The sequence below is a fragment of the Apis laboriosa genome, unplaced genomic scaffold (assembly GCF_014066325.1).
Source record: "Apis laboriosa isolate Shangri-la unplaced genomic scaffold, ASM1406632v1 scaffold68_cov148, whole genome shotgun sequence".
NCBI classification, from domain to species: domain Eukaryota; kingdom Metazoa; phylum Arthropoda; class Insecta; order Hymenoptera; family Apidae; genus Apis; species Apis laboriosa.
This window is the reverse complement of record NW_025224135.1, coordinates 886,081-903,018: the sequence shown is the minus strand read 5'-3', so window position 1 is coordinate 903,018 and position 16,938 is coordinate 886,081. Positions and strand designations below refer to the sequence as shown.

The 16,938-nt window shown below is 25.2% G+C and overlaps 1 protein-coding gene and 1 long non-coding RNA gene across 17 annotated transcripts in view; one reads left to right on the top strand and one right to left on the bottom strand.

Moving 5' to 3' along the window:
• Positions 1–16,938, bottom strand: part of LOC122718892 (SLIT-ROBO Rho GTPase-activating protein 1-like) — a 37,960-nt gene that overhangs the window by 9,213 nt on the left and 11,809 nt on the right. For 12 of the 16 annotated variants that reach the window (XM_043944274.1, XM_043944284.1, XM_043944285.1 and 9 more), the window contains 4 exons: positions 2,111–2,294; positions 1,660–1,825; positions 1,056–1,280; positions 417–545 (listed from right to left, as the gene is read on the bottom strand). In XM_043944274.1, coding sequence (XP_043800209.1) covers positions 417–545; positions 1,056–1,280; positions 1,660–1,825; positions 2,111–2,294 — 704 coding nt within the window. Of the gene's footprint in view, positions 1–416; positions 546–1,055; positions 1,281–1,659; positions 1,826–2,110; positions 2,295–7,434; positions 7,821–13,506; positions 13,591–13,776; positions 13,913–16,938 lie in introns of those variants that run through there. The other 4 variants (XM_043944286.1, XM_043944287.1, XM_043944288.1 and 1 more) reach the window with 3 other exon arrangements.
• Positions 11,825–15,379, top strand: LOC122718896. The gene is made up of 3 exons (XR_006347474.1): positions 11,825–12,223; positions 13,600–14,065; positions 15,013–15,379. It is a non-coding gene; the product is annotated as an uncharacterized LOC122718896 (long non-coding RNA).

The following is a 16,938-nucleotide window of genomic DNA, read 5'->3' as shown; positions in this document are numbered from 1 at the left end:
ATCATTGAATAGATTGTTACGAGTATATATGTAAAATACGTATTAATAATGAATCGTTGTGATATTTTTTTAAAATAAAATATTATAAAAATATTATTTAATTTATTTATTCAAGCAAAGTAGAAATTCAGAATTATTATTTTTCTGTCATTACGATATTTGGTATAATATTAAGATAAAATTAAAAATTTAAAATTATGTTTCTTTCTTCAATTTCTTTTTGAATTAATTATATATATATTTTTTTTCAACTTTTTATTTCTTGATATTCTTTCAAAATGAAGTAAATATAGTAAAGTATTTTTTTATAATTAAATATTTTAAACTTTGATATTTTGAAATTGAATTTTGATTAAATATTTTTATTATAAAGAATATTTTATATAATATAGAGAAATTATTCTTTTATAACTTACATCGATAAGATCCGAAAGATCATCCACGAAATACTTATGTATTGTCGTATTGGATGCTTCAAGACATAAAATGTACTCGTTTCTTGCTTTCAACGCTTTCAGCTTCGCCTCTTGATATTTAACTTTCCTCTAAACAAAATAAAAAGTATACATAAGTTTAATCAATATTGCAAAAATTTCAATTATTACATTATATATTATAATTATTCTATTTGTAATTCTTTAAAAATTATCTGAAAACATTTATCAAAACATTGAATAAAAATTCTAAAAACCGACATCTAGACAAGCATATAAACTACATGATAAAACGTATTCTCTAAAATCAATGATAAGATGAGAAATTTGACAGAGAGATGAATGAAGTCGTGTTTTATTCACCTAGGGAATGCATACTGAGAGATCTTAGTTCACGTATTCTCCACATAAAAAGAACATAAAAAGTATGATGGAAATCGATACTAGCCTGTCTTGAAGTATACTCGACCTCGTCAGGGTCATAGAAACAGAGGAAAAGAAAAAGAGAAAAAGAGAAAGAAAGAGGGATAAAGGAAAAAAAGAGAAAAAAAGCTTAACAGAAAATAAAATCGAAAAATGGGCGAGTATACTCTCGGATATCCGGCCTTTATTTTAACCCACCTTGTTCACTTCCTTTTCCATGAGTTTATATTTCTTGCTGCGCGCGAGTTTCTCTGGAGGAGCATTTGCTACCTCGAGCTTGCTACGCTGCTGTTCCGCGACGCGAAGCTTCGTTTCCGCTTGCCGTGACCCGGTCTGGTATGTCTGATACGTTTTCATCGTGGTATGCAGCTCATCCAATACTCGAAGAATTTCCTCGTGCGTCTCATAACCTATTTCACGGCACTGAAATCAATTCGACTATTATTTTTAATGATTCTGATTACGCACATCTTATATTTTGATTTTGGATTGGATTCAGCAGTAACTTAGAAAACTTATAAAAAGTAATAAAAAGCATTAAATTAAATCCAGAACTGTTTTTTTTTTTAAAACAATAAATTATGTATCAATGTAATTAAAAGTGAATTAATCAAAAAATGATAAAATCAGTCTTTAATAATTTCAATTTCTCGAATATTCATTTATTTTTGAACATTCTCTTATATATATTTTTTAATTATAAAATATATTGTAATATATTGTAATATATATAAATAATATAAATAATATATTGTAAGTATATTTTCAATATTTCCAATAATATATATTGACATATACTCACACGTTTGTATATCCGTTGAACATCTTCCATCACTTGATTAAGACGACCAACAAGGTGTGTGCTATATACTTCTGACAAAGCTGCATGATCTCTGCTTAAGGATTTAGTCTCGTTGATGAGTTGCTGCCAGCAAGCATAGCTCGAGAATAGGGGCCACTGTTCTCGCCTAGGAATTGCTTACTGTTAGCTAAAGTGATTTACTTCAAAGCATTAATTGTATATATTAATTATATTAATTGTTTTTCTCTGTTTATAAATTTTCTTAAGTTTAAGAATTTATTTTTAAAATTAATAAATAAGTAACAAAAATAACTTCATAAATTGAAGATCAGATGGAATTTAAAATTTTGAAAAAAGATGATCATGATTATCGATTATACGAATTTAAAAAAAAAAGAAAGAAAAAAGTAAAGAATAAAATACAGAATAAAGATACAGAATAAATACGTACTTTTGCTTTTGCTCCTTGTGTCTGAGCTGTATGCTTCTGGCCAACTTGTCGAGAGACTTGCTGTAATCGAGCTCGAGCTCGGCTCTCTTTCGAAAAAAATCCTGAAGCTCCGCCACGATGGCGACTTGGGCCTCCATCCGGATGTCGAGACATCTCAGCTGTTCGTTCAGCTGCAATCGTATGTCTGAAAACAGGATAAAGATGCCAGATAAAGACTTTCTATTGACTCATTAGGTTAGGTTCTTTTTTCGTTAATCGATCGATCGATCGATCGACCAACCGTTCGATTCACCGCAAATCCGTTTCATGTTACGAACGCATTTATTATCGAGGAACCAGTCTCAATTCGATCGTGCTCTGCTTTTTTACATATTTTATCCTACATTTTTTTTTTAGAAATAATAAATGTAAAAATAACAATATTAATTTAACAACATTAATTTATCAATATTTTTCCAATTTATAAGTTGGATTAAATTCTACATACAGATTCAAAAAAGTATTTGCTCATTCAAAAGATTCTTAACTTTTTTACCATATGACTCAACATATTGACTCAACATGTTGATTATTAAGTCAAATGTTTATAATATGATTCAAATATTTATAATATACAATTTTTAAGAGTTTAATAGACTGATATTTCACTATATTTTATATATATCTTTTATATATATATTACATATTTAAATCGGTAATTCTCAAATTTTCCAAAAATATTATTATAAATAGAAAATATTTATTATATGAATATTGATTTTTAATCCTATTGAAATTTTATTGTTGTTACAATAAAATTATAAATTTAATACAAAAATATTTTTAAAAAATAAAAATAGAAAAATATTAAAGAATTGAAAATAAATGCATTTCATATTTTTCTATTTTAATTTCTTAGAGATCACCTCGAATTGAATTTACAATTGTTATGTTATACTGATATTTAAACTACTTTAATAATTGCAATTAAATACCAAGGATAAATATTATGTACATTTTTAAAAGAAAAACAAAAAAAAACTGTAATCTATATTATATAATATAAAATAAAATAAATTACACTTATAAATTTATATTTTTCAAACTTTTTCAAAAAATTTAAAATATAAAATAAAAATTGTATTATAAAATATCAGAAATTAAATATCAAAAGATTATACACATAATATCTTCATTTTATTTTTTAATTTGAATTAAATAAGATATAAAAAATATCTCAAAATTTTGTGAAACAAATTTTAGAAAGAAAAATGTTCTTCTAACTTTTAATTTATACAATTTTTCTGAGAAGATACATATTGGGGGACAAAAAATATAATTCCTGAAACTGTTGAATGCTTTTAGGAAGTTGTACGAAACCCGATAGTAGCGTCTCATTAAAACAGGGGAAGCTACTATGTGCAATCATCACATATGGTGCCGACTCTGGTTCCAAGAAAGTAATATAAAAAGAGGGAGAGAAAAAGGAAAGAAACTGTTTTCTTGTTGATCTTTAAGTCTTCCCATACAAAAGTTGCTTAATAATTTTTTTTTTTCACTCCATACAAAAACGTGGGACGTATCGATTTTTCTCTGGTGTGATTCATTCCCCAAGTGGCCACGAGACTTTCGACCCCTCCACCATAAGGGTAGGAATGGCATGAATCGACGACCTACGCCCCTAAGAACGTAAATAAACGCACTTTGTTGTATATCGGGTGGTTCAAAAGTAACGATAAAATTTAATTAATATTCAATTAAAGAATTGATTTTTTTCCATCTCGATTATGATAGATTTTTGATTATTGTATTGGTCATTTGGATAAATTGAATGATAATATATTAATTCGTTAATGATAATTTATAATTAAATTAGATGAGTAATTAGAGATTAACGAAAAGAGAGAAAATCCTGAGAAAGATAAGATTAAAATGAAATATATTTTATATTCATAAAATAAAATTCTCTATAATCATCTTAAGCATTTAAGAATATTTGACCATATACTGGCAAGTGAAATTAGGTTATACGCGCAACTGAAAAACGACACCAAATCTTCAGAACAAAGAGATCTGCATAGTTATAGGTTGATGACATCACTAGACGAGAGATAAGAATGTATATATAATATTGAATAAGAGCAATATATATTCCAAGAATTTTCTATATCTGAATTTTATTTGAAGAAATGTCAAAAAGAGAATGTTTAGAAAATGTTTTAGAAAATGAGATTATATAGATTTATTAAAAAGATCTTTTAATCTGTTCTTTCTTTTCGTACCTATCTGATACAAGATTTTTATAATTCTAGTTGGCAAACAAAATTTATTTTTAACTATAATATTTTATATTATTAAAAATCCATTATGGTAAGAAAAACAGAATGATCCTTGTTTCATAGATATATTATATGACAATTTGGAAGAAATAAGATAAAGATGAATGAGACTAAAAATTAATAAGAAATCTGATGAAATTGATCAAATATATTAAAATTAGAAGAATAAAAATAGAATTTATAGAAAAATATTCTTCATTTCTATGAAAGAAATGTTTCTAGAGAATAAAAAATGAATTATATCTTCAAATCATTCTGTAGTACTAATTGATCAGAAATTTTGAAGGATAAATAACCAAAAGATTATTATAAAATAATAATAATAATATACATTTGGCAATTTCCTTTCAGAAAATGTCAATGATTTTTTTTAACGCATTGTCGAAATATTGACATCTTTATTTCAAATTATTTCTATTTTAATAATAGTTGTTTGAACTTTCTATGTTCTATATGATTATCGACATATGTTACATAATCGAGTTTAATAATAATTATAATCTGTAGAGGGCGCGTTCTAACGAGCTGCGTCCTGCATTCATGATCATAGAAACTTTTAATTTTTTTCATGTACATAGTATGATATTTTTATCGTTTTAAAAGTACAGAGAATGGAATAAATCATCATAACAGATATAAAATTAATTTATTAATGTTTTTGATGAAAATTATATCGTGTAATATCCTGTATTTATAATATCTTTTAAATAAGTAGAGTTGTATGAATGAAGAGGTTATATTGATTTATATGAGTTAAAAAAAAAGATACGAATTTAAAAAATTACTATACTATGTTTAGAAAAAAATGTAGAAGTTAAATGTTAAGTTAAACAAAATTTTTCTCATGTTAAATTTCTCATATTTCATGATATAATGAAAACACACATTAAAATATTTCATTATCGCATGAAATAGTTAATTGTGAGATATATATAAAAGGAATAGATAGAATATTCGTATTCAAGATATTTTTTTCATAGACTTTAAAAATCAAAAAATATACATATTTATTTTTTTAAATTGTTTAAAATTTGTATAAAATGAATATAAAATATTAATTATATTTAAAAATATATATTTTTTCCATATTGTTCCTTTAAAAACTTGTTATTGGTAGAAATACACGGATGAAATTGACAATCGTTCGAAGGACGTAACAGGATCCATTATATGACTGCTTGAAAGCTCATATGAATTGACAAGAGAAGTAATATCGATAGAATTGTATAACAAGTGACTGTAACGCTTATTGTGTGATTTCAATGGAATCACTTTGATAACTTTATTTTCACGCTGCGTATTTTTATACTAGATATATTTTCTATATATTTTTATACTATTTTCCATGTTTTTCTTTTTTTTTTAATAAATTGAAATTATTTTTACAAATGAAATTATTCTTGCAAATAAAAATATTTTACTCTTTTATTAAATTTATTTTATTCCAAACAATTGTAACATTTTTCAAAACTTGCATAAATTTGAAATTTCAAATTAAATCGTTTAGGTCGAATTTTTTGCAAATAAGTCAATAATATCTGTAAAATGAAAATTGAAATCGATTCATATTTACAAATACAAAATAAACTTGATTCAATCTAGCAGCAATCGTGGAATGAAGCACTTTGTCGTGCTTCTGACGTATAATTAACATGTGCGATGCACATGTGAAATAAGATTTATCGTATTGTAGGTCACCCATGACCCATGCGACGTTATGATCACTTCCCATTTTTATCTAGTATACTGTATATATATTTTCTTTCATAAACGCAATGATAAAAAAATATTAGAAAATAAAAAGAAGTTGACTTTTAAAGTAATTATTAAAAAATAATAGTTACGAATATAAAATATATAAATTTTAAATAAATTAAATGCAGTTATATCTTGTATATATATACATTCTATTAAAAACAGAATAATAATTATTATAATGTTGAATTATTTTAATTAATATTTTATTGATAATAATATAGTTCGTTTATAAATTGTATATTTTTTTAATTAATCATAAAAGTATTTATGATAAGTTTTAAATAAAAAATAAATTATAATTATTTTATAGACAAAGATTTTATAGAACATGGAATCTTCATAACTTAATATCTTTTACTATTATCTATAAAAATAGATATTTTTATGATATCATTGTTTTCATTTTGAATTATTATCTATAATATTAATCAATAGATTAATTTATCAACAAATATATTGATTATAAATGTATTGACTAGATATATAATAGATATCTATCGACTATAGATTAAATTTGAATGAAATTTATTAGTATAATCAAATAAATTGAAAATTTAAAACAATATATAAGAAAAATAATCAACATTGAATAAAAATATAAATTAAATTTCATATTATTTTTAATTCAGTTCAAAAATTAAATGATAATTAATTAAAAACAACAAGTATCGATTTAAGTTACAGGAACATAACTTATAAAAGACTGTAAGTGTATTCGTGAAAAAAATATTTATTGTAGCATAAATGAGAACGTTAAATTTACAAACTTTCTCTATGCCGCCTGTTATTTCGAATTTTCACAGAGCGTATCGAAAAATTGTAGTGCAACTGTACAAAAGAGATTACTTGTGTTAAAACAAGCCGAACATGGTACTGTTCAAAAATCAACTGATTGTTCGAAATTATTCAGATTTTATTCAAAAACAAAAAATAAATCATAACAACTCAGATTAAAGATCTTTAAAAAACTGATCAAAAACATTAAATTAAAAACATTTTAAAAACATTAACTAAACGTAACTTTATTCACGAATATCATATATCATGCCAGGATCTGTTACAAATTCTCACATGAGGAGGCAATATTCATGCAAGATTTTATTCTCTTATAAAACGAATCTTACACGTATGTTTTTAACCTTTAAACATCTTTTCAATAGTTATAAACCTGTCTCATATATAAAAGGGTAGGGGTACACGTATAGAATAATTGTTTAAAAACGTTTTGTAAACGGCAACGCCATTTACCTTTCGTCAAAGCCTCCCATTCCTGTCGTCCAGCTAGCTTGAACATTTTTCCCCGTTCCAACTGTCCACCACTCTCTCTGGTCCACCGTCGATTATTCCTCGTGTTCACAAATCACTATTCCTTTTGTCCGTTTTTATCGCGTCCTTTTTTTCGTTTTCTTGTGTTTATATTATATACACACGTGCGCGCGCGTGAAATAAATTCGTATTTTTATCAAATCACGAATACACACGTATTTTTTTCTCAAATTATTATTGAATAACTGCAATCAATGAGCTACCATAATTCGATTACAACTCTTGGTAATTCTTGAAACACGCTGCTCGCATATGAACCGCTCGCTGGGATCTTTGACATTCCTTGGCTTCGAATGGCGAACTTGCATCTAGATTTCATTGATATTAGTCGATAACTATATACTATGCATTCTGAATGACATTAGGGATGATAGAGTGGATAGTACAGGCAAAGAAAGCACGAGAGAGACTATATGTATGTATAGTAGAGAATCTAATCGTGATATTGAGCTATTCATTGCAACGATGGATTGGCAAAAAATCGAGCGCCATCTCGTGACGATGATATAAGATAAATGCGTGTCATGAACGGATTATTGGAAAATGTAATAACGTTACGTAATAGAATGATAAAATATCTAACGAAAACATTGCTTTGTGGGAATAAACGTATAGAAATGAATCAAAGAATACAAATATATTCGATATTTTTGATAGAAAAGATGATAATTATATATAGTTAAATCTACTCAGAATGATTGTAATTATAATGAATTAAATAATCATTATTATTATAAATAATTATAAAGATTGATTAAAAAAATAAAAGAATTGTGAAAAATAAAACGTTTCTATAAATGTTATATTTAAATATATCATATATATAATTATAGTGTAATTATAATTGTTTTTAAATGAAACTTTATTTTTATATCATAGTATACTTGTAAAAAAATATTTTATATTTTTTTTACATATCCTCTGTATAAGAAATATTTTAACTGTAATATATCAATTAATACTTAAAATGTTTTCAATATATATTCTTTTATTTATTCTCTATTTGTACAATTTTTATCTGCACTACTTTGCAATTTTATGAAAACATTTCTTTTAATATTTCTTTCCAAAACAATTTTTGTATTTTTTCAAAAAATATGATTTTTCAAAAAAGAATTATAGAGTTCTTCAATCAATATATTATTAATTAATATGTATTTTAAATTATTTAATAATTCAAATGGATCAATTGTACATATTAAGAAACAGAAGTTAATACAAATTAATAATTCACTAAATAATCATATTATTAAATATAGATAATAAAATTTTCATATAAATTTTCATATATCACAACAAAGAATTATGAATTAATATTGTAATATTAATATAATATAAATTACGATAATTTATATCAATTATTTCATGAAATAATTCATATAGATATACATAATATGATTTTATGCATAGTTTCTATTCTTTATTATTTATGAGGCAAGCATTTTCAATATGCAAAAAAGTGAAACATAGTTTTATATAAATATATATATATTCAAAATATTGAAATATATAGTTCGTATTTTCTAATATTAGATAATATCACATCATTCATATTTTCAGAATTATCACCGCTATATCTTATATGACCCAGTTTATATAAATAGGGATAAAAACACGAATTTGTTATTGGATATTTAAATAGAAAATATAGAAATCTCTTATTTTTAGCAATAGATATTTTTAACCATCGTTTAATTGTAATCTTTAAATATAATTTTCATTTTAAAGTGGAATTATATTATATATTAATTAAATTAAAAGTAATATAAATTTTTTGATATTAAAAATTATAATATTATATCCGTACAAGATAACTAGATCATAAAAATCTTCAATCTAACCATTTTCAATATTTTAAAAAAATATTTTCACTTATATATATATATATAATATATATTACTTCTATACAACTACTTTTATTTATTTTTTTATATAAAATATTTTTATGATAATATTTTTTATTGTTATAATCGCGTTATTTTAAACGATTATTTAAAACAATCAAGTTTTTAGTTAAAATTTTTCAAAATATAAAGAAAACACATTTTATCATAATCATAATTAATTAAGAAAATATATATATATATATATATATATATATTTATATTGATTATCAGCAAATTTTGTTTATAATTTCATAATATAATATTTTATTTATAAGATTAAATATTTCTGAGATTCTGCACTGTCTTTCACTTTTTCCTACACAATATGTATAACTTACACAATATATACCTCAAATATACTAAAATATCCAATATACTTTTTGCTATTGTATTCTCGTGAATGATATCAAAGGGAAACGAATACATTTTCCTAACTAAATATGTATTAACATTTCGATGTATTGTTTTAAGATCAGCAAAGCGTACAAAGGTCTATTTCGCATCATGTGCGAGAAAATTGAAAGCGCAGTGGCATAAAAATTCTAGCTCCTCTATACTCCCGTTATAACCTCAGAAAGGATTCCGTTAATAGAATGCAACCATGAATCTATATCTCTCTTACTCTATCGCTCTGGTAAACGATAAGTTGCCGGTGTTGCAAGTTTTATGCAAGCTTTGCAATTATCGGGCCCTGATAGGTTACAACAGATAACGGTTACACGTTGTGCGTGAAAGTTCTCAAAGAACACGATCAACAACAACGTTCTCATAGCGTGATGGCCACGCAAAGGATTATTTTTAAAATTGCCGCTAAGAGATGACCTTAATAGGTCGTTTGTAAGATGACAGTGTCGAAATGAATTGTTATAAGATAGTTATTATTATAATATATAGGGAATGTTTTTTAACATGTTTAATTTCAAACACGCCAGAAATAATCAAAATAAGATAAAAATATTATTTAGATATTTGTATATGTATATTTGTGTCATGTCAAATTTATTCAAGAAAATCGGTAGAATAGATATATTTTTTTGTTTTTAAAGAAAATAAATTTTGTACTGCCCTAACCTAAAAATTTTCCATTTTTTTTTATATTTTTTAATATATATTTTTTTTTTGACGAGATATTTTATAAAATTTAAGAATTATTACACGTAAGAATACAAAATATATTATCATTTTTTAAATATTAATGAGTTTTACAAATTTGATATATTAATAAATAATGATTATTTGTAACACTTGAGATTATTCTTTAAATTCAAATAATCTTTCATTAAATTATATTATTCCTACTTCTCCTATATGTGTAATATGTGTTACATTTGTTAACATAGTGCTGGTCAGTTATTGATAAAGCAATAATACTGCAAATGAACTGCTTGGAAAGAAAATAAACTATGAACGAAAACGTGTTATCAGGCCAATAATATTATATAACTTGCTAATAAAGACAACTTGAATTAAAAAAATTAAATAAATTTTTTTTTATATAACAAATTGGACTCTATAAACATTTTACGTTTTTATTATTAAAATTTAAACATAGCATGAAAGTATATTTAAATGAATTGTAATTTTTTTTTCTCCTATATTTGCAAATAAATGAAAATAAACAAAAAAAAAAAGAAATTACGATTTGATAAAATTTTCATAATTTTCTAGTATGCTTGAATATTTTATATTTTATAGAATTTAAAAAAAAAACTTTAAACAAAATAAATGTAGTATCGTAATTCGTTTAAACAATTTTATATATTTTTAAATTAATTGCACAAATAAATATATAAATACATACTAATTTGTTTTCCGTTCCTTAAAATGCGCATTCTCCAGAATGTATGCTTTATGATAATAAAATGATGTTATCATTCTTTAAATAGATACAATAAGAAAATAAATTCTATTCAAAGTTCGAATTTCAAACATTTTCCTTCTTGACACATGCGTCAATCTATGCGATTACAATTTAAGAGAGGAAAAAGAAAGTGCGGATGCACTGATGCGTTTAAAAAAAAAATTCGATTAGATATACGAGTGAATTCAGTTCAAGCATAAAATAGTTCTATCAATTTTTACCATCTTCCTTTAGGAAACAGTCATAATCCGGTCTAGTTTCTACAATCACTGTGTACACGTCAGCATTGAATAAATTTGACGAGTATACACGATCATTCAATCCATGTAATTTTGTCAACATAATTGTTTAATTGAATTATTTGAAGTGAGCAATAAATAATAATCAAATAAGCATAAAATTTAGAGCAATGGAAAATAAATAAAAGTACAATTGCAAGTAGAAATAGATTGATGCAATTAAATAAAATGCAATTAATTAATAAATAAATAATAAATAAATAATTAATAAATAAATAAAGATAATTTTTTTATCTCCTCTAATCGATTTAATAATTCAATATGAACAGTATTTTCTGTTTAAATAAATAAATTTTTACAAAAAGGCATCATCTTATGAAATTTATAAAAATTTCATTTCTTATCTTAATTATCATCACATAATCATTGATACATGACGCAATAAACAATTAATATCTCGAGATATTGATTAATCGACTTTTTACGAGATGGCATATTTATCATTAGCACATAAGAAATAACGATTAAGCGGTGCAATTCTAATAATACGATCGTAAAACCAAGACCGGAAAAGGAAGTCGTACGTCTGACAATGGAGAAGATACACAGAATAAAATACAGAGTTTGGCCGTGAGTTTGTTCGTTCGTTCGTTCGTTAACGAAGCGAACGCCCACAATTGATTGAGAGCGTCGGACTGTTAGCACAATTGCCCTTAAATTGAGATGTAAGTACTTGCGACTATACGGTTTCGTTCCACGTTTCGAATCGACTCGAATCCTCGGTCCTATAGACTTATGTTCATCTATTGATCTAGGTCATCCTAAACTCGTTTAAAGTCCTGTTTCTAACGAGAAAGTATACATGAACTTGAGAAATCGACGATTTTTCTTCCGACGATAGTGATAAAACGATGCAAGAAATATTATGTAGGTTATGTCCGGATTGAATTTATGGCCGTACCATATTGTTCATGATTCCGAAATTCTATATTGAGAAAGTGAAAAGAGAAATAATTATTTTCTTGTTTACAAACAGCAACAAAATATATACAAATACATTGTATAAATACAATAAAGATTGATATTGTTTATAGTTTTTAAGAGAAATTCTATCGTGAATAAAAAATCAATACGCAACTTAAAACTTGCCAAACTGGAAAGTAATTATTATGAATCATTAATATTTATAATATATGTGATTAATTCAATCATCTAATTACTTGTTCCATTGGACAATTATTCCAAAAAATTTTCTCGGAAACAACCTGTATTCAATATTGATTCTCCTCCAATTAATCGTTTCTACTCTTAACCAATAACTGGGAAGTTTTTAACACTGCCACGTTTGATTTTATCGCAATAGTAGTTTCGCGACCGGTAATACGATACTGTTCGTTCGAAATATAAACATATCTTTCGATGACTCAGTGGACTTTTATGCAACGGATGAGGAAAGTTCAGCAACAGCTGTGTCTCAAAAACTCTATTCCTACCACACGTTGTTTACCGTTTCATTCCAGAACGAGACTGAACGGCCAATAATATTCCTTTCGAAAAGGTAGCATGCTTCGAAACGAAACTACAAAAAGTCACAATAAGTCGTGGTCGCGAACTTACACTCGTGCGAATAAGATTAATTTTCACTCTCGATCCATTCACTGTGTGCGGTATATTATTAGAAAAAGCGGAATCCTCGTAAATGTCACGCGTCTCTAACAACGAAACATCATTCGACAATTCTCGTCAAGCTTCACACAGTCACAATAATATATCTTGATGACCAATTGAACACATGAAATAGTCAATCTCACTTAACGCATAAAACAGCTTTGTTTTGATTACTGAACATACGCTTGCTATGTGTATTCACAGTGAACGCGATCTAACATTGAAATAATTTAAGGGAGTTTGTTATATGTTCGATTATATATAATGTATCGTATGCAATACAATGTTATATGATTAAATATAAGTACTTTCTCTCTGTTCAAGAAATATAAAAGTTTACCGGATATCCTGCGAAAAAATAATAAACACGTGCTTTGAACACCCGACGCTGCTTCTATCCAACTAATGTCGACTGTTTTTTTTTCTACCATAGAGCGATTAGGACACAACGGTATATATACATATATATATATATATATATATATATATATAGCACACTGCACGATAGTGAAATTTACGAAAGGAAACTGCACACAAAACGAAACTCGATCGAGATTGTTTCTTGCCAATAGCTGGCGTTAAATCGACTTGTTGTCTATAATAAAATTACCGATAAAGTTTGTATGATTTCACAAATTCGATGAAATAAACAGAATTAGCAACTGGTTTAACAATTCTAAACAAATCGGAACAAGAGTTTAAGAACCGAATATCGATAGCAAATAACGGTCGTGTTTCGATAGCCACGAAAGTATTGCACATTGGTCGATCAGTCGAGTGGGACTTGGTCGCGTGAACTGACCAGTAAGGACAGGCAGTCGTTGCTTTGACTGTCGTTAAATTAACCACAATTACCAACGAGGCCTACACGCACGCGCCTTCCTCTATACGCCTACTATGTATGTATTGTCGTCGTTTATATGCATGTATGTATACATATCCGTCTTAACTTTGCTCACTCGTGTGAGTTTACACTTGCGCGAATGCCATTAAGTCAACGATATACGGTGATCTCAAACTGTTATTGAATAATACTGACGATTCAGAGGTGATTTATGGAAACAAAAATAGTACATTGAATGTTACGGAATTTCAAAAATTTTTTTATTTTTATAATTTCGAAAATTTTAACATAATAGAATATATTTTAAATTTATATTAAAATAAAGAATCATAAAGATAAAATAAAATATAATAAAATATTTCATATGAAAAAATAAGAAAAAAATTTTTTATTCGATTCTTCGAGAAAATTGATTTTAAATACGCAATACGAATGAGTACATTCCATTATCGATTATCTATATCTAACTATTTATAAATAATGACAATAATATTGTTTTTATACAGATCATTCATTCTTTATTGTTCATTGTATTGCAAGTATTGAAAAAATATTCTTGCTGTATACATTATTATGTTCAACAAATTAAAAGTAACTAAATGGACTGTAATATGTTATTGCTTTTTAATCTTTCATATTTCATTCAAGAATATTTTGCTATTCAAAATATTTGTATACTCAGAGCAGAATATTTGATCTATATTTTATGATCTAAATTTAAATAAATCAATATTCATAGTTTAAATTACATTTTATAGATATGAATGTTTAATAGTGAACATTGGTCTGGCGTCTCGTAACAATAATACAAATATAATCGCGGTTAGACAAATCTTATCAAGAAGGATATCAGTATCAATACAACTCATAAAAACGAGCTTTTGTTTACAAAAAATAATTAGAGCAAAATAATTTTTTTTTAAATTAATTTTTTATATCTAATATATTTTTTTTATAATATATATTTTTATGCTATATATATATATTTTTTTATTCTATCAGGAAAAAGATTTTGCTCCTGTAATGAGTTCAATTTCAAGAGTTTAGATGGCGTTGAACAATATTCAGAACAATGGTGAAATATCTACGTGATTCAGTTCGAGCAAATTTGGGAGGAGAGGGATGAATGACAACAATTAACAAGTTAGTTGTCAATTACCACGTTATCATTCGCGATACCGTCACACAAATGAACACGTCATGCATACAAACAGTTGATAGCTTTATTGAATTAATTTTTTTTTTTTTGTATCCGATTACACTGTACACTGTCGACGAAACATAAAACGCAAAAAATAATAATTTAGAATCGTGGTCGTATTATTTTTTATACTATATCCATTCATTGTTAAGATTTTCTTCTTTCTTATAATGGAAAAGTAATATTAATTTTTCAGGAATAAGATATAAGTATATTCAAATACAGCTTTAAAAAAGAAATAAATAGGTAAATATAAGATTAAAACATAACATTGTAGACAAAATGGAAGGAGAAAAATCTTCACGCACGAGCCGTACGCATAAATTGATATGCAGTGCAATGTTTCTCTATCAACTTCCTTCCTGCAAGAATTGAAGGGAAGCGTCAAATGGCTATTGCATCGTGGTCGGTTCAGTTCATTTTTCGTTATCTCAAATTCAATGCATACCGGTTCCTTTATGTATATAATTATATCGTAACGTGTACGTAGTGAATTGAAGACTATCACTATAACAGCAGGTGAAAAAGATAGTGAGATAAATGTCTCAGTCTTGCTACAAAAATTAATGATTAAGTTCTCTTTCGCACAAGGATTCGCCTCGTCAATTATCAAGATTTATGTTACGACCGTCACGCCCTCTTAAACGAATCGTCGCAACCATGCATTAAAACGTAGGTTAAGAATTCATATAAATCGATTTTTAACGAAATGGCCGTCAATTTGACAAATCTTATGGCTAATAGTTAAATTAATAATAAATTAATAATAAATTAATAATAAATTAATAAATAATTCAAGCATAGATTCTATTATGTTCTAGAATTTCAAAATATACATGTAAATCAAAATTTTTATTATTTTCTTTTTAATTTTCTTCTTATGAAAAATAAATTTGATTTGATTCTAAATCCTTAACATATAATTATATCTAAGATAAAATCTTTTAAAATTAAAGAACATTGAAATAAATGTAAAAATTATTTTATATAATTTATATTTTTATATATATTTAATTATATTTGTATAAATAATCATATTATATAAATTTTCAATTATGATGAATTTTAATTTTATGTGAAAAATAATTTTTCTTGAGATCATTTTAATTTTTCATTTAAATCTGCTTTTAATTAAAATATAAATACTCTACTAAAATATAATAAATACGTTTATTGGCAATATATGCTATAATCAAAAAAATTTTCAAAATTTTTATTTTCCTGTTTTTTTGAATTTTCAATATTACTAAAAATTTTTCGCGAAATGTTTAAAATGAATTTATTATGTTTTATTATTGTCTTTTTTTTTATATGTGTAAAAATTGAAATTGAGAGAAGAGACAAAAGAGAAGAGAGAAAAAGAAATAAAAAAGCTGTAGAATATCATATAAAATGGCAAAAATTATTAAAAATATTGACATTTTAATAAAAAAATATGAAAAATAACAATGAAGAGAACCACATAATTTATTTTAAAAAAGAAACATAAATTGAAATAAGATTAAAAAAATTCAAATTCAATTCTGTGTATCTATCATCTTAAAATTTGTAATCAATCGTATAATAATCGTAATATTTTTTTAAATAATAACTATAACATAATAATTATCATAAATAATAAAACTTAAATAATTTAATTTTTTTTCAAAATTATTATTAAAAATTTCGTGCTTAATTAAAAATTTTAAAAAATTAAAAAAATTTTGATCATTTATTTTTTTAAAACA